This window comes from Gymnogyps californianus, chromosome 2 (genome assembly GCF_018139145.2).
Source record: "Gymnogyps californianus isolate 813 chromosome 2, ASM1813914v2, whole genome shotgun sequence".
Lineage (NCBI taxonomy): Eukaryota > Metazoa > Chordata > Aves > Accipitriformes > Cathartidae > Gymnogyps > Gymnogyps californianus.
In genome coordinates, this window is record NC_059472.1 from 90,958,777 (window position 1) to 90,983,020 (window position 24,244).

General features: G+C 44.3%; 1 protein-coding gene across 1 annotated transcript in view; it reads left to right on the plus strand.

Moving 5' to 3' along the window:
* The first annotated feature begins 602 nt into the window (after positions 1-602).
* Positions 603-24,244, plus strand: part of PHLPP1 (PH domain and leucine rich repeat protein phosphatase 1) — a 143,276-nt gene continuing 119,634 nt past the window's right edge. Inside the window, 5 exon segments of the mRNA XM_050890888.1 lie at positions 603-843; positions 1,836-1,936; positions 1,939-3,076; positions 3,079-3,117; positions 3,120-3,356. Of these exon segments, the coding sequence (XP_050746845.1) occupies positions 603-843; positions 1,836-1,936; positions 1,939-3,076; positions 3,079-3,117; positions 3,120-3,356 (1,756 nt within the window).

Consider the following 24,244-nt stretch of genomic DNA (forward strand, 5'->3'; position numbering starts at 1 on the left):
GTCCATGACTTTGGGCTCCATCTGTCGTAACAGTCTGGCTGGGCAGGAGAGATGGTGCAAAGTCCGCTCGGTCGGCAGAGCAGGATCGGGCTTCGGTGCGGTGCGGCAGGCGGGTGACATCGGGCGCAGCAGGAGGATGGTGTATAGCGTTGGATTGTTACATGCTGTGGTCAGTTCTGGTTCCATCACTACTGCGCTTCGCTCGGTTTTATCAAAGTTCATTCTTCATTAATGTAATCGGCATTACTCAGCTAAAACATGCCCAGGAGCGTAAAAGATTTCTCTGAATAAATACCGTAGTATGGTGTCCTTACAGTATGAAAACTCACGCTTTCACACTTCTAATTGAATTGAATTTATCTGATTGTAATTTTCCTTTTCAGTAATTAATTTAAAATCACATTGGGGAGAAAAATGTTGCTATTTAATGGCTGCTTCTAAGCAATTTTCAAGAAGTAAGAGTTTTCAGTAATTTTAGTCCCTGAAATACAGTGACAGACTAATAGCACTGAAACTTTCTCTCTGAATCTACTCACAAAGCAGCTCTTTCTTTGTATGTGTGTGTATGTATATATATATATATATTTCCCACCCACATTTCCATGTCTCTCTCCATCTTGGATCTGAAGAAATCATCTCCCTCCTCGGACGAGAAGATTGCCCGGGCTCAGTGCTTGGGTTCTGCGCTGAGACAGCCAACGGGGGGAACATGTCAGATGATTGGAAAGAGTGGAATGGATACGGTCACTGAACCTGTAAAATCGTTTCGTGCATGCTGCCAGGTGGCTATTAGCCAGCAATTACTGCTAAGCACTGATGTTCCCAATGAGGTGCAGCACAAAGGTGGCTGTACACAGGTCTCATTATCTGCACTCCAGGCCCTACAGTTTCTCTTCATCAGCTGTTTCTGTAAAACCTTCTGCTAAGACTTAAGGAATATAACCACCGAGCGTGGGACAAAGTCCTGGGAATAATTTTAAAAGGGATTCAGCCCCGTGCCGTAAGGAGTGGCGGCACACCACGCCTCCCCGGGGTCAGCGAGGGGAAGCGGTGTGACTTCCAGCATGTTCTGGGCTCCCGCCCTTACGCTTGGCCGGTCAGCGGGCTCTCGCACCAGGGGCTGCGCGGCCCTTAGAGACGGCGGGGGGGAGAAGGGAAGCTGGCCGGTGGATCACCGGCAGGGCCGTAGCTCACTACGGGGCGCAGGCCGCGCGGAGCTGCCCGCAGGGGCTCCGCACCAGCGCGGGCGGCGGCCGTTACGGCGGGACGGCGCGGCGCTGCGCTGCGTGCTCGGCCAGCCGACCCCACCGGGCGGGCCTCAGACACGCAAAGCAGCGACACCCCCCTACCCCCTGCCTGCCTGCCTGCCTGCCGGGAAGAAGGCTGTGGCACGGCCGCGCCGGGAGCGCCCGTCTGAGGGGAGGGAGGGCGCGCCGGCCCCCGCCGCGGCCAACGGCGGAACCGCCCGGCGCGGCGGGAAACCGAGCGGCGGGGAGCAGGTGCTGCCGGAACTTGTAGTCGGCGGGCGGCCGCCGCCCGCCTCGGGACCACACTTCCCAGCGGCCCCCGCGCGGCCCGCGGCCCCCACCCCCTTTTCCAGCCCCAGGCGCCGTCACGTTGTGTTTATCGGCGAGGCCCCGCCCCACCCCGCCGCGCGAGCGGTGGCGTCACCCGCGCGAGCCTCCCTCGCTTGGCGGCCCTTGTCAGCGACGAGGCGGGGGCTGCTTAATATTCATGAGGCGCGGGGAACGGGCGGGCGCGCGGCGAGCGGCGGCTGGCTCACTCGCTCTCTGCCTCCCTAATGGCGCTCGCGACAGCTGGGGAGCGGGGCTGAGCCGGGCGCGCGGCGCGAGGGCACCGGCGGAATGCTCCCCGCTGCTACGTAATCCCCCCCGGGACGCGGCGCCGCGCCTCGCTCGCCCCCCCCCGCGCCGCGCCGGGCCGCCGAGCGGCGCTCCCAGCAGGGCGACGGTGGCGGCATCCCCGGCCCCGCGGGCAATGGAGCCCGCGCAACAGCGAGCGAGAGAAGCCGCGGCGGCGGGCGGCGGGCGGGGGGAGCCGGAGAGCAGCTCCCCGGGCAGGAGGAGTCAGGCAGCGGGCGGCGGCGTGGAGCCGTCGGGCGGCGGCGGGCAGCTGGACGGCAAAGGAGCCGGCGGCCCGCGGCGGAGGCGAGGGGTAGCCGGCGGCTTCGCTCCCCCCGCCGCGCTGGCGGCCAGCGGGACTCCGGCGGCCCCCGGCGGGGCCGGCAACGCCAACTCCCTGCTCGTGCGGCGGGGGAGGCTGAAGAGGAACCTCTCCGCCGCCGCCTCCTCGCCCGCCGCTGCCCCCGCCGCCTCGCTGGGCACCCGCAGCCTGGACAGGAAAGCGCTGCTCCTGAAGCCGCCCCGGCAGCTGCAGCCGCTGCAGCCCCCGGAGCGGGACTGGGTGCGGCGGGACCTGCAGCGGGGCTGCGTCCACGTCTACGAGCGCCACATGAACTGCTACCTGCGCCCGGTGCTCTGCACCCTGGAGACCACGGCGGCCGAGGTGGCCGCCCGGCTGCAGCAGCTCGGCCACCGGGGCGGCAGCAGCGTGGTGCGGGTGCTGGGCAAGGCGGGCGCGCCGCCGCAGTCCCTGCCGGAGCCGGCGGCGGCCCCCGCCGAGGCGCCGCCCGAGCCCGCGGCGGAGGGGCAGCGGCCGCAGCCGGAGGAGAGGCCGAGGAGCCGGCGGGGGACGCGGAGCGGGCTGGCCGGAGGAGACTGCGGGGAAGCGGCGCGGCCCGGCCGCTTGCCGCTGGGCGGCAGCGCCGAGGAGAGTGACTTGGCCGGCGGCCGGCCGAGCCCGGCGCCCTCCGACTTCAGCCCCGGGGCGCCGCCGGCCGAGCTGTACCTGGCGGGGCCGCCGCTCTCCTGCCCCTCCCTCCTGGGGGAGCTGGGGCCCGCCGGCTCCGACACCGAGAGCTTCAGCCCCAGCGCCGAGAGCGTCTCCGACCGGCTGGATCCCTACAGCAGCGGCGGCGGCGGCGGCTCGTCCTCCTCGGAGGAGCTGGAGGTGGAGCCGGTGCCCCCCGACGGGGTGGAAGCAGGTGCGGGGCCGGGCCGGGCCCCCCCTGCCCAGGGGAGCTGCCCCCGGGGCGGTCAGGGGGGCGCCGGCGGGCGCGGCCGGCGGGCGGGAGCTGTCGGCGGGGGCCGCGCCGCCGGGGCCGCCCGCCCTGTACGTGCAGCTCCACGGGGAGACCAGCCGGCGGCTGGAGGCCCACGAGAAGCCGCTGCAGATCCAGAACGACTACCTCTCCCAGCTGGGCTTCCGGGACCTGTGGCGGGTGCAGGAGGAGGGCATGGACTCGGAGACCGGCTGCCTCATCCGCTTCTACGCCGGTGAGCGGGGCGGGGGCGGGGCGGCGGCCCTGGGGAGGGGGGCGACCGTTGGGGCGGCGGGCCCGGGCCCTTCTCCCCCCCCCCCCCCCGGCCGCCCCGGCCCTTGATCCGGCGGGCGCCGGGGTGAGGGCAGGGCGTGCGGGCGGCTGGGCGCTGCCCCTCCGCCGGGGCCGGCCCCCGGCCCCGGGGCTGCCTGCTCTCACGGGGAAGGTGGCCCGCGGGTGTCTCCGCGCCGCGCCGGGGAGGGGCCGTGCGAGGAGATCCCCGGCGGCGGCGGCGGCGGGCAGGGCTGCCCCGAGCCGGCTGCCGGGGGAAGCCGGGGTGTTTAGCGGCGCTCGGAAGCTCCGGGCAGCCCCAAAGCTGACGCTGTGCCAGGGCAGCCTCCCCTCCCTTCAACGCGTGGGTAATGGAGGTCGCTCTTCTGTTGTTTTCCGTTTGCAGCAGCGGCACTGGGCGTTCGAGGTTAAATCAGCCTTAATCTACTGCTTTCCCTAGTGACGAGAAATGCATCGGTGCCGCTGCTGAGGATGGAAGGTCGAAGGCTGTTTCAGGTGTTTGCAGGATGCCGGCACGGTTTAGCTGAGCTGTGTGCTCCGGCGTGCTCTGAGACCGCCTAATAACGGAGCCGAGGGCAAGGCGGGCTTGTTCAGAAGGGAGAAGCTCTGCGCAGTTTTGCTCCTGAAATAGCTTGCAACTGTGCAGGGCGCGCAGATTCCTGAGCCGAGAACGGTGCATTCCTGCAAACAAAATCCTGTACTTGGCTTTCGGTGTTGTTAGCACTTGCGATCAATTTTCCCATTTGTTAGAGTAGCGGGACTTCATTGAGACGCTGAGGCAGTAAGCGAGGAAAGTACGCAAGTACAGGACATAGCCTTTGAAAACAGGGTAGTCAAAACCTTTATAATGAAAAGGCAGAAGCTTTTTAATGCAGCTCTGCTGTTACAACTTACAGTACAGAATTTGGGGAGTACTGGGTGGAAAAGTTAGCTCCCACGTTGTAATTATGCAACCTTCTGCAGTTTGAGAGAGGTTTAAAAATACCTTGTGTGTCGGTTGAATTGATTTATATAAAATAGTTACTGTAATCTTGGAACTCCTTAGATTTTAACTGTGCTGTCCATCTCTCCAAGAAGGAGAAATTGTTTAATGTCCAAGTTAGCGTTCAAATACGTAGTGAGTTTTCCCGTGAAATATGTAAATGTGGTATCCAAAGATAAGGTCATGCTAGCAAGGTAGCAAATGCCATCCATCCCCTTGCCAGGTTGGCTGAGCGGAGCGGTCCTTCACTGAACCGTGAGAATTCAGTGCTTTAACTCTGAAAAATATGGAGATTCTTCTCTCGATTGAATTCCGTTGAATGTCAAATAGAGGCGGTAATGGCAGGGTGGGAAGGAGAGCAGTACGCTAGATAAGTGCCCTTCTTTATTCAGAAGAGAATGTGGGAGTGGTGGCGAGTGGTCAGTTCAGCTTTTCTTCGGATTTCTTGGTCGGTTTTATAATGACCCCGGCATAACGAGTGCAGAAGTAGTATTCGTTCAAGAGATTGACAGAAATAGGTTAGATAAGTTGGGGTTAGAAAGGAGCTAAAATATTTTTTTCAGGTGATGGTGGTCTGCGTGTTTCTCTGCTGCGCTGTTGAGGGTGGAAGTCAGCAAGTGATGCTGGAAGGGATGTTGCTTCCTTTATTTCCAGTCCCACCATTAAATGGGGATGCACAGACATGTTTTAAAATGGGACAACCGTGTGCCTCCTTTCCTAACAGGATGTGTTCTAAAGAAAACACAATCAGAAAACGTAGCTAAGTCTTACACACAGTTAAGCCTGTTTGCATTTAGTTTTTATGCGTTAAATGATTAATTCTGTATGCTAATTGCGGATGTTCCAACTCTGTTTTATTTCAGTGTCTCAACTTGATTGCTAACGTAGCTCGTACATTTTGGACTTCCTTGTACAAAACTACTAAATAGAAATGTATTTCTATAAGCATACATAGGATTAAATTAATGCAAATTTCTTAGGCAAGCTCATATGCTAAGAAGTATGCCTCTGTACTTCAAAAGTGCAGTGTTTTTTGAAATCCTTATCTCTTTGAGAGGATCTGTGATCAACATCTAAAACACTTGTGATCAGGTGCTTGTAGCAGAATGGTTGCAGCATCTAATGTACCAGACCAGCCAAAAACATCTAAGAAAATATTACTGACATGCAATCATACTGATTTTATGTAACTGTCTTGGCAAGTTATCTCTGCTTCCTTATTTTATGTCCTTCCCCCCCCCCCCCAAGATGAAAGGGGGGAAGGAGAGACACTTAAAAAGAATACACATCAAATTAAAGTGGAAAGGGGAGTGGGTTTTGGCCCCAAAGTTAGGGTGTTTTGCTTAGGAGAAGTACCTTTTTTATAAATGATCCTCCAGGATCATACCCTAAGGAAAGCTTTAAAGCAGTGATTTCCTGTTTGCCTGGGACTTCATTGGTTTAAGCAGCCTGGCTTGTCCCAATGGATAGAGAACCACTAGCATCTCTATCCCTGTAATTTCCTGCAAGCTGTCTCAGTAGGATTTGGCGATCCTGGTCTTGTACTGATGTAAAATGGCATAAACCTAGGCTGGATTTATTGCATCGCTTCTAAAAAGAATTCTTTCACCTAATCCCCTTGGAGTGGGGAGAGAAGAAGAGAGCACAGTGGTGACTTTCAGGCTTTTTTATTTCTGGGGAGAGACAGTTTTAAGACTGGAAGATTAGTATGCCGAAACTTAACATTACAAATTCCAAATAAGGTGATACAGCCAATGATTTTAGTGATTACTGTAGAATGGTAATTTCTTTAGCTGTGGAATCTGGAATTACAGATTTAAAAAAAAAATGCTAGGAGAATTGCAGAGAATCAGGATTTTTTACTGTGACATAACAGCTTTCTTAATAAGTAGCAGTCCACAAACATTCTGTAAATGAAGTATCTGTTCTTTTAATGCAGAGTTCCAAATTTAAAAGCCCCCCAAACCAAAATGTGACACTAGGAAGGTAAAAGTGCTTCCTGTACCTGGCCTTGGTTTGTTTCAGAATGTGGTTAGTGCGTCTTTATTTTGGTATCTCCTCTCCTTTTCTTACTTAGAGCGTTACTGTGGTTGATGTCTTCAGTCTCTTGACTCCAAGCATCAAACAGATAACGCCGTTGCTGAAACAAAATCCCTTACAGCTTTAAGGGTCTGATCCTACTCCCTGTGACATCAGTTTGAGCAGAATTGGGCATTAGTGACTGGTCATGCATGTCAACTTTTCTCTCTGTTGAAATCTATGTCAACAAAAGATACTGTCCTCAAAGTTTGAAATACTTAATCTCTATTTAAAAGGATATGGTTAAATAGCTTTCCGCTGAGATATTACATTACTGAGTTATGGAACTGTATAAGAATCCATAGTGCAATTACAGTCATGATATTGTCGCTGGGAGACCGATTAGGTCAGACTTACTAAACTATTCCTAAAACCATAAGAGTGGATGTGATCCAGAAGGCTTCTCGCAAACAAGTTATAGTATTCCTTATTGCTCTGTAAAAATAATCTTTGTAAAACATAGTTGTCCCAGTGGCCTTGACTTCTCTATAATTTCCATGTAGAACGAAAAACAGACTAATGCACCAATCTCGTCATTTGAGAACTGCAAAACTGCTTATTTGTTTTGAGACTTTAGATCAAAAATAAGCATGGAGTCAGTTCTGTGTACTGGAGCATCTGCATGGCAAGGAGCGTGAGTAACATGATCTTGGTCTTGAAGACTGGTTCAGTACAATGGATGTTTGAGGCTTTTTTTGTTTCACTACTGAAAGGTGATGTTGTTTGTGATTCTGGCACTTGGCCACTATTAAATTCACTGCTCCTTGATGTGGCGTAGGGCTTCTGCACCTGCTGGTGTCATCAAATATATCGCTTTTCGGTAGATGATTGCCTATAGGCAGAATATTAAGAGATGCCAGATGTTATTAGGGATGTTAATTTTGCAACTGGCTTTCAGATTTTATTTGGGAAGAGGTGCTTTTTGCTTATGTGACCTTTTAGAAAGCTGTGAGGAGAAACAAATCCAGCTTTGTCTTAAAGTTCATTACAAGAAGTGTTGGTCTGTCCAGTATGAAGATAAGGGTGGGAAGAGCTAGAGTCAGGATCAGCTGCAGTGATCTAAGCAATAGTTTGGTTGTTTTTTTAAGAAAAGTACACTTGATAGTTAGGGTCACACTAAGACTTCCAGCTATATGGATGTAGATGCTTACTCTTACATGAAAACACCGTAGGCCTGGCAATGCTGAGCTTTGTGGAATGGGACATGTATTGAATCGCTAGCTGCTTGTTGCACTACTTGGTGAATAACTCAGTTCAGCTATTTAATACATTGGTAAACTCAATTTAAGATGACTAAGTGCCATTTAAGGGGAGAAAACGTGCCAAAGACAGACCTGCTTCTTAACTGAGGGTACGTGAACAGCTGTGCCGTAAAGAGCTGCCTTTGGAGCACTGACTTAGTTCTGAAATGCAGTGTCTTATTAACATGGAGGAAATTAATTCACATTAATGTGAATGGATGTTTTTTTACAGATGTGATTGGACAGGAGAGGTCTCTGTGAACTTGTGTGAAACTGAAAGGAAAAACAACCTCTGCCTAGGGCTGCCATGATCTTGATTGTTTTTCTTCCTAATGTGACTTGGATGTATATTCTTTTACCTTGTAATCATTTATGTGTTGGCATCTCCTGCAAAGAGAAGTAATACCTAAAACTTACCACTTTGGGAAACTATCTCATTTCAATTACATAGTGTGTTTAAATCCAAGCTTGGTCCTTGGCAGGACTAAAGTAGTGAAATTTCTAGTCCTGCTCTGCAGGAAAGTTAAAAATGACTGCAGTGCCTTTGGCTTGCTCCACCTGTTCATGTGCATAGCCGATTGCTTATCTCCTCGCAGTTGGAATGGGGTCTTTCTAAGGTAGGCAGATTTTGGGAGCTCTGAGGGCGCAGCGGCCTCCGCGCAGGAGGAGCCGTGCAGATAATGCTGGAATGCTGGTGAAACCGCAGCTGAGCTTTGGTATGTGACAGCTGTTAAGTACAATGGTTTCTGCAACTTTTAAATTCTGTTGTACTCCTGGCTAGCATCCATAATTTAAGTACGCGTGAAGTACCAACATGGGAGATTTCAGTGTGATGTACATAAGAGTTACTACATATACTAAATATGTAGTACCTGAATTGGTACATCCAGGAGCTGAATTTCCTCACTGCTGCAGCACGGAATGCAGCATTCTCTTCCCCCCGCCCCAACTTTTCTCTTTACGTATTTTGATACTATCCCTCTTTCCGTATCTCACCAGCTATTTCCTTAAAAAAAAATTTTTTTTTTGAAACTGTTCATAAACATCCTCTTGATGATGGAACTGCTGATAGACCTAAAAGCCCTTGTGCAATTAAAACATCCATCTGTTCTGTTAGGACACTGACAGACTGCTATGCATCTAAAGCACTACATGGTTCTTGGGAAGATACTACTTAATAGTACAAAAAAAGAAACATTCATTCAAAACACTGTTAGCAACTGGTGTGTGCTTCTTAACTACCAAAAACTACTTTGTAGTTTTATAAAACAATATAAAGAGAGATTTCTTTGTTAGCTGAGTGATCCTCTGGAAAAGAAGCAAGTATAAAACACCGTGTCTGGGAAGGTCAGTTTGAAAAGTATTTGCATACAGAATTCCATAGAATAGGAGCTTAGAGATAGAAATCCTGAAGAGTGCTACTTGTTACACTCAGCTTTTTAATTTGGAGGGAACCTGTACCTCGCATGCTTACAGCTGTATTTCCCTCTGTGTTTAAGGGGTGGTCATTTTGAATTAACAGTTTAAGCTATTAGTATCTTGATTTAGGAAAAAAAAAAAAAGGAAAATAAACCAAAGACTGATTTTCTATTTGCCTTGGACAGTAGAAGCAAAGACACTTTGACTTAGTCTTCAGTGTTTCATTATTTCACTGCTTGTGGAATGGGGCACACTGGCATTTTAGATCAGATAAATCTGTGCGTGTACTTGTTTTCAGCTTCCCTTGACTCAATTTTATTGCTCTATTTTAGAACTTTTGCTCAAATGAGGATTTGCTCTCTGGGAAGCTCTATGTCTGAAATAGCCTTGTAATAACTTTACTCTTTGACCCGGAGAACTGAATGTTGCATTTACCTTTGGGGTTTTTTTTGGTAAGGTCTCTGGTTTTGTTTGGTTTTGTGTCTTTTTTTTTTTTTTGGTGTGGATTCAAATAGAACAGACTTTGATGCTTGGAGTCAGTTGCAGTTTGTGTGGGGAAACTAACTCAAGTAAAAGGGATGGGGTGGGGTGTACTAAAGTCTCTTTTGTTTTGTAAGCTTCACTGTCTTGGCCATGCGAGTCCAGCTTATTTTTTCCTTCTCAAAGATGTTTAAGAGAAATGCAACCAACCTTTGTAAACAACTAAAAAGATTTAAACTCACTGAAAAATGAATGTGTTTTAACTTTTTCTAGATTTGGCTCCAAGACAGGGATTCTGAAACACTAAGCTCTTCACAAGATATTTAAGAAACTTCACAGGAAGACAATGTTGTCATTTTAAAAATAATCAATAATGTCTTGCTTATGATAATCATCTGTCAGATTGGAAACCTAAGTTAAAATTCCAACTGCATGGTAATGACAGAGTTTTGTATAGATTTGAGGTAGTTAAGCTCTACAAATTTTATGTCAGAAAGTTTCTGTGAAAATTCTAGATTTTCAGCTTCATGCTTCACTCAAGTTCCTTGTTTTATCCTTTGCAACTTTTGTCCTTCGCATAGCTTTTGTGGGCAGTTGAGTTAGCTGCAGCATTACCTTTTTGGAGAGAATAATTTTTACATTTTTCACTATAAAATAGCTTGTATTTGTTGTAGAATAATTTTTTTCCAATTAAGCTGCATTTGTCCAGTATGCTGTCTTAACATAGATATCATTTTCCAAAAATAACTAGTGGCAAATTCTAATTGAACATTTTCCCCCTGATTGCTGTTAAATACTGAAGCCATCTTAGGTATTGGAGAATTTTAAACTTAAGTCTTTTTATTTATGATACATTTTAATTGACTCTTAATTTTTATCGTATGTGTGCTATATGATAAAATGTTGCATGCAAAGAACAGACATCACTTGCCTGTTGGAATGCAGCAGCTGTCCTAACAGCACAGAGGGATGTATGTGGGTTGTAAATGAGTAACAATATTGTGTCCTGCTGAAATTCTATTCAGGATTTCAGGTAGGCAAAATTAATAGTAAAACCAGTTTTCTGTGGTGTCCATGCTGGCACACCCACTTTGGTGTTTGCTTTTTTTAAAAAAAGCACTGTCAGTAATTGCCATTTGGAGTCCTGTCTGTAAGTTACCACGGCTGTGGTCACCCCCTCCATACCCTCTGCCACTGTCACATAAAATCATTTAGTTACGTAAGTTGATAGTCCAAATTCTTTATGCCAGTTGACACAATCAGGATTCCTCTTGCTTCCCTGTTGAGCTAACTAGCTAGTCCTGACAATTTGGGTCTGATGGCTGAGGCTTTCTGCTCCTGTGGTTGTGGTTAAAATATGTGGAAGAGTGGGAACATTGCAGAATCTCTTGGGTTTTTTGCCCCCCGCCCCCCCCTCCCAATATTTAGAGAGCAAAACTTGTTCTTTGAAGAACATTGCATTTAAAAATGACAACTGTTAAATCAGGAAGAAAGACCTCCTGGAGTGAAGAGTCATTTAATTTCACAACATAGCATACTATTCTTTGAAGCTTTTTCTGTCGATGGGGAAGTAAAATTTCTTCCATCTGGCTTTGACTTATTTGGAGGGATGCTGAAAATACTCATTGCCCAACTAACTGTGTGTTCCGTGATTTGACAGCTAAGGATAACTATTTACATATTGATGTAAAATACTGAGTTTCAGGGGATTTTTCTCTCCCATTTTATCTAGCTTAGTTCTCGGTGTAGAAGGAAAATGAAATTGTGTAAGTGGAGAAGATTTTTAAAGTTTAACTCAACATTTTTTGTGGGCCAGAGGTAAATTTGGCCCTCTGCAGGGTATTAATTGTTCCTGCTCTTGTCCAATGGCAACGGGAATCTTCAAACCAACTTCACTAGGCTCTGAATTGTATTCATAATTCTCAAAAACCCGTAATAGCCACTTGAACCGGTTCCTCTCATCTGCAAGCACTCCAAGTGCCATGCCAACTTATTTAAATAAAGACAAAACAATGGGCCTTGGTCCAAGGGGTAACGAGGAGCTGGAATGCCTTTGAAGTTCAGGACCCTAGGCTGTAGGTGTGATTTACATAAACCTCATTATGTAATCTGAATGCAGTTTCTCTTCCTGTTTGTTCGATTTATGAAGCTTTGTGTCCAAAGAGAAAGAGATAGTAAGACCTGTAATTAAGATAAGTAGCAGGCCACTCCTTTTCTGAATGCGTGTTCTGGTGAGGAGAGAATTTTAGATGCAGCATTAAGGGTAGAACAAAACATATGATTCAGGCACTTTCAGTTGATGAGAATAATACCAACTCCTTTCCTTTGAAAAAGCTGCATGCTTCTTTAAACAATAACTATGCCTAGTTCAACCTATTATTTGCTTTAAAACAAATGGTACAGAAAAGCTTAAAGTTCTTACTAGCAACGGTTTTGCTTTTATATAAGCCATAGATGGTCTTTATCTAAGCAGCTCTCATCGGTTTTAAAGCTGCCTTGAAACTAGTAAGTTTCTAAGTGGATGGTGAATTTTCTGATCAGAATTGCATACAATGACATTTTGTTGTTCTCAGTCAAACACTTGCTTTTTCTTCCTGTCTGATCCTCTCTAACCTTTTTTTAAAGCAGATAATAAGTAGTAGCACTGGGTTTGTGATAGGAGTCCTGCAAGCAGCAAAGCTAACTATATATGCAATCTACTTGCTCATAAGATGATTGGTCAGATCTACCAGTGACTTCTTATCAGCAGTTATTTTATGATTATTGAGTCAGATTGTAAGGGATGGAGGAACGTATTTTTCCTTCTATTGTGTGTTACTTAGTGGGACGGACAGACCTCTAGGGGAAAACGGTCTCTGTTAGCAGTCATTTTATTTATGAAACTTAATTATATCTGAGACAACCTAATATTGTATGTCACTACTGGCTTTCTGCATTTACGTATATTTGCTTTCATGCTATAAAGCTTGCCTGTTGGAATAAAAAAGTTAATGACAAAAACTGTTATGAATGAAGAGGTGGAACACCTGGAAGAAGGTTAGCATGTATAATGTACTGAAGTTAACAGGCTAGGAGCTCTTGGTTTCTTCTGGTACAAGTAATAATGCCTACAAACACAAAGGCAAGATGGTTTGCAGGTTGCAAACAGGATGTTTCTCAAAGTGAAGTTAATCACGTATATGTGGGAGATGCAATTTAACATTTCAGAAATGCCAACAGCAGCTCGTTGAAAGCTGTGTAATGTGTAATTATATGAAAGGGTTTATATCCTTTCAGAGCAAGCAGTTAACTTTTTTTTGTCTTGGGTGTCCTAGCTAATAAAAGAAAGGACTGGCTCAAAATGGGAATCTGAACTCTTTGAGGTGTCCAAGCTTTGTGAAGTAGCTGTGGATGTGTCTTTTTTTTTTTTTTTTTTTTTTTTTGTGGTATGAAAATCATGTCCCTTGTCTGTGTCAACCAAAGTAGAATCTGTAGTCTGTATATTCCCTGTGAATAAAACGAAGATTAATGTGATACACTTCAGACTATTAAATACAGAAAGTATTTCCATTTCATGACTTCCAGAACAATGGTATCATCCGTATAAGTATATTCATTCCCCTTAAGATTAGACTACAGCCCTGTGAACTGCTTGGTTTGTGTCTCTTTAATCTTCTTAATTGAATGACAGCTTTAATTCCTGCTAATACGAGAAGAGTACATTAAATTATTTTACTTTATTTTGCTTTACAGATTCCATCTTGGAAGTGTCTCTTGTAAGATAAATGTTTCGGAACGTTTTTTGAATCCATGTCATAAAAGATCCTAGTTTATTTTGCAAATTCCAGCTTTTTCCTTCATAACTGAAACCTAGAACCAAAATATGTTGATCAGTATTGCTAGATATTGTAGTATAAAGGTTAAGACACTTTGTAGCCTGCAGTGGACTAAGTCATATTCCTTCTGTCGGCGTCAGAATAAGTGTTTGGAGAAAATGGTCTACTAGAGCCTGGGGCATATATTATATTTAATTTGCAACACTGGGTGGGGTGTGATCCTTTGTATAGTGTTCCACTGAGTGTGAGCAGTTTCAGCACCTCTTGCTGCTTCAGTTTTGCGTTAATAGGAGGTGTATTTTGAGTTCCTGGCAAATAACTGATATTACTTACACTGTGGAAACGGGGGAATGCAGATTTGTCACCTTAGTTGTGAACAGCACTGTTGTGAGTCTGTCAGCTGATCGCAAAGCATAGATCAGCTGTAGATCCTTTTAGCCTAGAATATGCAGCTAAACTCTTTTTTTTTCCTTTTTTCTTTTTTTCTCCCTTTTTTTTTTTCCTCCTTTTTTCTACAGGATGTTTTTGGGCATTCTTGGCTGCATTTGCCAACTCATCCATTTTGTACAGTTTTAGTCCTCTTCTTGAAGATTTTTGGGGTTTTCTCTGCAATGCCCATTTATCAGTATGACTTTGTGTGTTCCTTCCCGCCCCCACCCCCCCCGCCATCTATAAGGCTATGTATGAAACAGTACCACTATGTTACTCGTGGAGAAGAGCATTCATTCTAGCATGGCTAACATAGGGCTGCAAAAAAAAATAAGCAAAATTCTTTCCAGAAAGTCACAGCACATAGCTACAACAGATTTCTGTGTCTGTGTATGTTAACGATGTAGGATCAGGCATTGAACCTTTATATTACAGAAAAAAGCATGTGAAAAGTTTTTGGGTTGTTTTTTGTTTAAATAAAAAATCCTGTCACGTGTGTTCTTCACCCAGCAGCGCATCTCTTGCAAATGTAGGAGTTTAAGAGGCAAAGGTTGTGGCCTGCGTAATGTTCTCAAAGTGCTTGTCTATAAGAGGAATTTGTAAACTGGTTGTGAAAGGAAGAAAAAAGGTTAATCTTGCATAGTAAGAATTATGGCTGACAGTAGAAGAGTTCATGCTGTTATAGCCTTTGAACCTAAAATTGGATGTACTGAACCTTTGATGTTATACTGACTTGTGAACAGTGGTACTACATGCGGCACATCCGTAAGGCTTATGCTTTTTAGGAATGTGTACAGCAAACGTGGAGGAGATTGAGCATTTGGCACTGCTTTCTTGCTTGCTGTCACCAGCTAAGCTAGGCATGGTCAACTGGTCAAGTTAAAAAAAATGCAGTTAGCAATCACTGTCCTTTCTGAATTGTGAAGGAAGGCACTGCTAAAGAGTATGGTACAGGGCAAGACTAGTCTCTTCTAGCTCTGAAAAAGGATGGATTCCTGGTAAGCACGTTTTGGGAACTCAGCGTGCAGACTTCTGTCCAGGAGAGAATCGATTGTGTATGTGTACTGATCACTGGTAAATGCAACAACAGCTGTAATTTTGATAGGGATGCACTATTCTTGCGCCTATACATTGTCCTCGTTCTGTGAGGTTCTTAACCATATCGCACTTAAAGAATTGGTGAATTGCCTTTCCAGACATGGTATTGTTACTTCAAGTTTGCTCGGATGCTGTGTGTATTGGCAAGCCTTAATCAGAGATGTTATTTGACACTCTCTTCAATAGGTCCTTTGGCCATTGTGCCTTGGCACTCTGGGCTTTTGGTTGCACTGGCTTTTTTCACATTCACGTTTCGCTTTTGCTCAGCTCTTTATTGCTCATATCCACTAATTTTTCTAAACGTGTAGGGTATGTACTCAGTTGAAAATCCTTTGAAACTTCCTCCAAAGACATGGCTATACTGCTTTGCAGCAAAATGTGTAGTTGTTCAAAGATGGTCAGAGACTAACGTCTAACCTTCATACCTAATGTAGATGCTGTCCATACCAAAACAAATACTGTGGCATAAAGTTAATACCCACTAACCTTTTCGTAGCAGAAATGTCTGAATATAGCGGTATCTTCATCCACAGTAGCAGGGAAACAGTGCAATATCCTTATTTCCCTAATGAAAGATTAGGCAAACCTTGTCTTGTCATTTATATATAAACATCCCATTTTGTCTTTTCGGATTCTCTTGAGCATTTGCTTCTCCGCACTGGAGTTACTGTTGTCCTTTTGGCAACTCATGCTTAGGAGAATATACCCGCATGGGACTGTCTGCAGGCAGGCATGCCTGGCTTCTTTTCTTTGAATGTGAATATTTGTTTGCTTCCCTTCTTGTTAGTGAAAAGCATGGTGGTAGCTAGTTATAGGTCTCATTAAGCCATGTCGGCATGGTCACTAATCTGAGCATTTCACTGTGATTTGAATTGATGGAGGGCTATCACCTTTCTGGCAAGGCACAAGGATGAGGTGCCGGTATCAGTAGAGGTGTCACATGTCACATCAGTAGAGATGTCACAGGCTGAGTTCCCGAATCATAAGCAGGGCTATCTGAACTGTAAAAATGAGTGCACTGTGCTGTGCATCACTTTAATCTTTCCCGCTATGTGCTATTCTCACCCTGTCCATTTTCTTGCATGTATGTGAGGCTGTTGAGAGATTTGGTGAGCAGCAGAGTCCTCAATAAAAGGAAGCTGCTTTGATTTTGTTTCCTAATGATCTGTAAGGCAAATTGCTGAGTGCATTCATTCTTTGCTAGTTATAAAGGGAGGGAAGGTAGGACATGACTGGAAAAAAGTAGAGGTTTTGTCATCTCACTGTTTGCTGGCTGTAGTTACTCTTATTAGTGTGTGTGCTTTAATTTTTACTGAAGGCAGTTGAAGTGAAAAGAGGATTTGAATGCTGACATGAGAGTGCATCTAGTCAGGGGTTGAAGGTACAGAGGTAAATACAGTTGTAGCTTGCTTGCAAGTGTCATGAGTTTTGCGGTGGATGAAGAGCAAAGGTAAAAAAATGATGTGGTAAAGAAGCATGGTTTGTCTCAAACTAGCTGGTGAAGACTCTCGCCTGCAGGTAGAGCAGTGCTCTGCCACCGTCACCAGCTCTGCTGGGTGGTAGCAGAAGCATGGTGGTGACATCACCCCGAGGAGAGGGAGAAGGTTAGGCAGAGTCACTGGGGCTGCTTGTTCTGCACAGGCACTCGGGAAAGGGTTTCTTTCGTATGCTGTCTAATAAATTCAGCCTTTTATTTTATAATATAATTAAATAACCAAGCCTTTGTGAGGCTCCTGAATTCCTTTAATTTAGCGGCAGCACAGAAGCTGAATTCAGAGCATTCATGGGCCTGTACTATCTCCCTGACTACTTGCCAGGTCTATTCATGCTGTTCTGAGTGCAGGAAGTTCTCACATTCATTCAGGGTTGTGGGGGGGTGGGGGTGGAAGGCGTTGTGTGGTTGGCTTTTTTTTTTTTTTTTTTTTTTTTTTTTTTTTTTTAAAGCAAGGGAAATGGTTATAAGGAAAATTCTTCAGCGATTCCTTGGGACCAATCTACCAACTGTTAATCTGTGAGTAAATAATGGGAACAGTTTATACACTTGGCAGCTCTTGAGAAAGAGCAAAGAATCATGAGAAGTTCACAGTCCGCAGCCCCAAGATAGCTGAATACTTTGGTATGTTAGGATTTGTCTGAACAGGGATAGACCAGTACTTTTTTGTTAGCACATGTAATCTTATATATTCTGAAGTACTGAGTTTGATGAGGAAAACTTTACTCTGGCATGTGGTAGCTGGCTGCTTATACTTAACTTGCTCAAGTTAAATAATTCGTTCTCTACTTGAGTTTTAACGCTGCAGCCAGTACGTTTGTCGTCTTTTACAGACTGTTACTAATGCTCTCTCAAGAAGGGGACGAGGAAGTGTGTTTGCTGCCTGCTGAGGGGGAAGCTGGTAACAGTGACTTTCCTTTGGTTCAAGGGAAGGGTAGAGACAGAGAGGACAAGAAGGTGAAACAAAACTGAGAAAGCAATGACTAAATCAAAGTGAGTAGACAGGAAGTACAAAATGCTCTGCAAACTTAAACATTCATTTCACTTCCCAGGAACTGTCCCACATCTCTAATCTGTGGTATCTAATCTTTATAACTAGATACCACAGTGATAGACATAATTGACGTATGTAAAGTGCATAGGAGGAAGGAAAGTGACTTCTCAGTGTGGATTTTCTGCTGGTACAACTGACGTGTTGTGGGAAGTGTGCAGCTATCTAGGGTGAGTATAGCAGGTATTAGACAAGTTGCATTTTCACCAAAACAAACAGAATTGGGGTAGCAGAGAGTCTCCTGCAGAGTAGGTGTTCACTTGTAAACTTCTGTGTCTGGATCCTCTGTTGCAAAATGGAAAGAGAAGTGCTTGACAGAACAGTGGGTATACACCATTTGGTAACTGTGAATGAGCAGGGAAGTCTATAGCTGAAAACCTTTTTATGTAGACAGGGTGAGCTATATCTAACATGTTCCATCTGGAAACTGAATTGGAGATGGGGAACCCGAAGTTATCTCTCTGGCTCATAGGATGCACTGAAGTACACGTTTTTATGCTGGGGTATAAAACTTGCAAGCCAATGTACCCTTACAAATAATGTTTTAAACTTAGATTACCTTAAGGCTAAGTAATCACTTCTGTAAGATTCCACCTTTGTTGGGATCCTGGTGTGCATAGGACCTAATGATTCCCCTGCTATGAGACTTAATTTGCTATTGTGATGTTGTCCTACAACTTCCTGTTCTCCTGGAAACTGAAGTGGGTTTTTGAGTTGCATTCCTTTCCTTTGTAGTTTCTATAAGGAAAAGCATCGCTCTTATACTCTGACAGTGAGTGTTTGGGCTCTTTTTTGCCCTTTTCTCTTTCCATCCTCTAGCTTGCAAGTTTTAGAGATCAATCTGAATTCCTCTTCATGAGATTAAAAGTGTTGTGAATGAAGTAGTTTTCTTAAGGTGCCATAGTTTCTGGAATCGCGGTCTGTTAAGAACATTTACGTATGGATTATGGCACGTGTTACCACACGTGCAACTGTGTGAAAGTAATGCCAAATGTCTGGATTGTTCTAGCAAAACCAAGGAAACGAGTGTAAAATTACTGCCGTTGGATAGCTTCTTCATATTGCTCATTTTTTTTCTTCAGAACTATGAGTTTTGATTTCTGTTTTGTATTACAAGTAATGGTGCTGAATATCTATGGCAGCTTTTTCCTTTTAAAACAGCTTACCATTTTAAGCTATAAAAGTACTGACAGCTTTGCTTTTTACAGATTTATATTAAAAACCTTCTGCTTGCCTGTATGTATAAAATCATATATAAGTTTTTAATCTCTTCAGAGTTTAGAAGGTCATTACTTAAACTTAGTTTGTGAACCCAGTTTCCTGACGAGACTAAAAAGTGTATGGAAGCACACATTTGCTTCAAGGTTGGTTTTCTGGTATTTTTTTTAACTGCTTGTGAAAGTCTTCAGCAAAATGAAGATAAATAGCATCAGCTATTCCACACATTCTTGAGTAGTGGAGGAGGGGAGTATGTCAGTTGAGGGAAGGTTTACAAGTTAAAACTATTGCCAGGCAGCCCAAGAAGTGAGTTGGCATCACTCAGAAATGAGAGCAAATTATGGGTTGATGTTGGAGCAGAGTGGACAATGGAGAAACAGAGAAAATGAAGAGAAACTTGACTGTTTTTAAATGAGCTTGTTTCTGCTTCCAGAATACAAAATATTAAAGAGAAGGTAACTATCTTTGAAAGTCGAACTGTATTGTGAGTAAGAAGAGAGCTGGGCTACAGTGGAAGTGTAATTCCCTTCCCTTTTTTATTATTATAGCATGTTGTGGTGAGTTAATGACTGCTGTTACGAAATGGGGTGTTCGAACGCATGTAATTACACCATTGCTCCTCCTAGCTCTAAGAGTTGTGAGTAGACGAATGCTCAAGAGTCACCCTTTCTCCTGTAATGCCAAGTCTTTTTGTTTAGCTTCTGGCTTATATAAGCGAGTTGAGCATTTGCCACAAGATGCTTCGTGCAAGATACTACCAAGTACCAGTCTCCATAGGATTGTTCCCTCTGCCTTTCTAATCCAGTATTAGGGACCCATCACACAGGTAAACTAGCAGTCAAAGACTTACTGCATGGATGAGCTTTACGCATAAAAATGTCTTGGTTTTTAATGAAAGCCACTTCTTACATGTCTCCTTTCCCCACTATCAGTGTAGGATTTGCTCTGTTGAAACATATGCCTTTGTAAGATTAAACTTGTTTGTGTGTGTGTGTTTAGCAGAATGTTGTAAGATAGTAATTAATGCTGTAGCCATCATGGGAATGGAAAATATTTCTGTAAACATGTCTATATATCTAGATACTTAAGAGGGTAAAATTAGGCTTTGGAATTTCCCTCTGGTCCTGTTTAACGTAGTCAACTCTTAGACACACTTTTATTATGGTGATAATGGTTATCTGCCACTGTTTTACTTTTAATGTCAATGTTGCACTGTCCTTTGCAAGAGCATAATGTGCAAACCAGTAGCAGTTGGTGCAAATCAGGACAGTCAGATGGAGGTTAAGTTGTTATGTTCTGTCATCTGGCACATTTCCATCGCTTCTTCAGTTTCCTTGTGAGTTTAAAAACTGTTGTGGTTGTTGTGTAGCACCTTTTTGGAAAATGTTTTAGTATTTCTACTTCAAACCTTGAAAGTTGGAAAGAACAGTATTACAGGCATATATTCATTTACTGGTCTTCAGTGTTTGCATTTTATAATGAGTATAAAAGACACTGATTTAGCTGGGACTCTAACTTCTCCTAGGATTCTTGTGTCCATACAGGCTAAAACTTAACTGTATAATCTTACTGATGCAACAGTGCTGTGTTCTTCTTTTGGTCTACATATTTTTGTGGGGAAAAAAACCTGTGTAGGCAACTCTAGCAGACGCACCATGTCGTCTGCTTTTATTTCTTTTTTTTTTTTTTTAAATTACATTTAACTTTTGCTGAAGTATTTTGAGATGAGAAATTTTTTAGGAAAGCTTTGGGCTAGATGGCGAAATTTGTGGCGCCTGGTCCTTTCCCCTCCATATTGCTGAAAATTGTGAGCAACATTGTTTTAGCACACACATTTCTTCCATAGTTCTGCTCTTAAAACTATGGGAGGAAATGGTGAATTGCTTTTTTTCTGTTCTCTTTCATTTTGTTATTTCATCTCTAGCAGTAAGCATTCCTCAGAATAAAAAAAGAGGTAATGCTATCTTCTTGAGCAATTGAATAGTAGAAAAAATGAGGTGACAAGGTAGTGTTTTTCAGTGGCTGCCTATGAAAGAGGAAACATGATGGTTTGACAGAGCAGTGGCAGCCACAAGCAAGGTAGATTCCAGATGGGGTTAGTAAAGCATGAGTGCGATGAGAGAATAGTATCTCTAGGCTATGCATGCCGTTCAACTTTGTTTGCTGCAAATAAAAGCACTGAAATCCTTTGTCCCAAGAGTGCTCGAGTGCAAAGTTCATTCTGTACTGAAGCTTTTCACTCAATGTATCTATGATGTGTCTTTCTGCATCTTCTAGTACAAGGATTCCTGCAAGTCACAGGAATACTAACAGAAAGCTAATTTCCTCGCTGCACGTAAAAAGAAGGAAAACATGTAGTAGAAGCATGTTAGTCCTCAGCTGACTTGCCCTTTGCAAGCAGTATTTGCATGGGGGTGTCCTTGCATCATGTTCAGTGCAGCCGCCTGTTGCATCACTGCTCCTGCTGCCCTTGAGCTCTCCACAGGCTTCTCCTGGCTGGGTTTTCTGTAGCGCATTCGGAAACCTCTGGGCTCATGTCCTTCTGTGGGGAGTTCTGTCTTGGAAGTTGGAGGAGCGAACACTTGTGAGGTGGAGATTATTCTTCCCCCCCCATCGCCCTACTGTGGTATGACTGACGTGACAGAAAGTCACAAGAGCAGCAGCCTTTTCGTTTCTGCAGTGTGCGGGTGGGCAGTGCTGCAAGGAACAGCACTCACCTGTCTTCCAAGGACACCTTCCAGATTGGCTGGGTGCTATGCTGTGCTGCTGCATGGTTGTCTAAAGCAGTCAAGCATTCTTCCATTTTAACTGACATCGGTCCAGAGCTGCGTTCGGGTTGTGAGTATTAACACAGATGTTTGATGTGGCCCTGATGCTGGAACTTATAATAGTTTGCATTAGCAAGTTGCTAGGCTAAATCATCTAGAACTTCAGTTGCCACAAATCTCTTGTTTTAATAAAACCTCCTGTTAGCTTCTAATCCAGTGTGGGATTAGTTGCAAGAAATCATTAGAGTGCTTTTCCAGAGTCTTAATTTGCTGAGGAATCAAGTTGTTGCTTGAAGGACTCAGCTCTTTCTTTCCCTTCACTTCTACCTGAAAAAAATTTAGATTTGGGAACTTAAAGATTCTAAATGTAAAATTTAGAAGAAAAAATGGAGAGATTTGAAAGGCAGAAATTGCTTCAGGTCCCTAATAAAAGGGAAAGAAAATAAGTCGTCTTTTAACATCTTTAAGCTTTATTTCTGCCTAGCTTCATAACAGGCTAGGTAAACACTACTGATCAAGTATGTTATTCTAATTTTTGTACACTTTAAACCTTAATCAGACTTCAGAGCGTTGCTTTCATGCTCAGAGGCAATTATCTAGATTACTGAGATTAAATATTTGTGATTGTTGGAATTTTACCACAGCTTTTTTTGGCTGTGTCTACTTTCTACTGCAGAAGAAAAAAATGCAGTCATAGGCAAGGGCATTGCCGTTGTAGCGGTTTTAGGGGCAGACAAGGGGGGGATGCAGAGAGCAAATACAGAATTTCCTGGGGGGGGAGGCGGTGCAGGCTGCTCTGCCATCTCCATTGCCCTATTGTCTGTTAAAAATTACTCATTTTTAATTAAATAGAAGAGCAGATCATTTTTTTTTAATAATGCAGCTTGGTTTACAGCAAGGGAAGGGTTCTTGATTTTTTTTTTTTTTTTAATTGTTTTTGAAGAGATCTTGTGTGCTGTCCTGAACCGCTGCTCTTGGAGGCTCTGGGGAGTCTGTCACTGTTTGCACAGCTTCGAGGAAATCTGACCCTTGATTGCCAAAGGGCTGGTCTGGGCTGAATGAGAATGAAATCTGTTTCCTTTCAAGGGATTTCTGTACTGAAGACAGCGCTCTGTTACATTTCTTCTAGAAAACTTCTTGAAGCAGCCGCTTTCCTAAGGCCTGGGTTTAGGTGGGGCTTTTTGCTCAACTCTTCTGGATATCCGTTAAAAGGAGAACACGCTGTCTTGTGCTTACTAGACTGCTGGGCATGGTTAAGTAAAATGTATGTGATCTGTAACTTGAAGAATCTTATTTTTGTTTGTTATTTCTTTCAGCCTGTAGAAATACGTGGGAATTGGATAAGCCTTCTGAAAGAGGGATCTTGCTTTGTCTGAGTGGGTGTATGTGGTGATGCTGGCTTGGTTTTTACTGTGGTGGTATATGTAACAACTCTGTGCTCTGTTAGCGTAGTCTTTCCCCCCCCCCACTGTGGACTAATATGCAGTATTTTTTTCCAAGATTGGCCAATCTTTATAATGGACAATAGCAGAATTTTGTATCAAGGAATCTTTTTTTTTTTTTTCCCCTCTTTATTCCTTATCTTCAGTTGCAGTAACAAGACCTTGCTTCAGAATCGCCTAGAAATGGTGCCTGTTGTTGAGCTCGGTGCAGTTATTTTACATGTTTGCATGGGCCTGATGCTGCTCACTAGGGCATGCCACTTGTAGGGTTGCCTTCCATAGGCAAGTTCTTCCATCCTAATGTCTGTAAGACACTGAGTCTGAAAAGCATGTTTTGCGGGGTCAGATGTTGGTGTTCAGGAAGCAGTGCGTCATCTCCTTTTTGCAGTGTTGGTACTTGGGGGCTACAGAGAAGCCTTAAAATAAGGTAGGTGACTGTCAGTACCATTACCTGTGCCTGTGGACGTCTTTTGCATAGCTGAAGAAGGAGTAGTGATGTCTAACTGTGCCCTCTTGTGTGTGTGCATTTTGTTATTAAAAAGGTTCTGTGTAATGGGGACTGCTAAATCAGATGGTACTGATGTGACATTGTTTTTAAAACATCTTAAATCTTATTTTTGAAGTATCTTAAGTGAGGAGTTTGCCTCTGTCTCTAGCAGTTGTTGAATTCTCACAGGCTTCTAACTTAAGCCTTCTTAAAAATAAATGTGTAAATATTTACATGATACCTTTTTCAGTGAGTGTCCTCCCACATCTCCTGCTGCATACCATCCAATCCACATATTGCAGGCCATAGCAATATATTGAACCTGTGCAGTTATTCTATATTAGGTATGATAATAATGTGACTTTAGCACTAATGAATCAAAAACTTTAAACTCGCATCTTCACCTTTGTTAATTTTAATGTCTGGATGCTGAAAAAAGACAAGTTGCATGCAGTTCAGTGACTAGCTCTTGTAGGGATACAAAGGGACAAAGCTAGAACACAAAATTCATAGTGTCTTTGCCTCTTGAAGTTTGAGACCCTTCTGTCAGCTAGGGTTTTTCGTATAGGAATCATAAAATGTGTATAAAGGTTGCCTATATAAAACTTCATTTCTAAAACAAAGGGAACTGCATCAGTATGATGGATAAAAGGAACTTGTCTTCCTATTTTTAAGAAACTCATCAAGGAGAAAGTTGATCTTCTCTTTTCTTCTCCTTCCAGGTGCTGGGTTGTTGCCTTGCACAGAAGGTTTGCTAGTTGTGTAATTAGTGTTTTGAAATATGTTTAACTCTGCAGAAGGCTTTCTTACTATAGAGTATTGCATGATGAG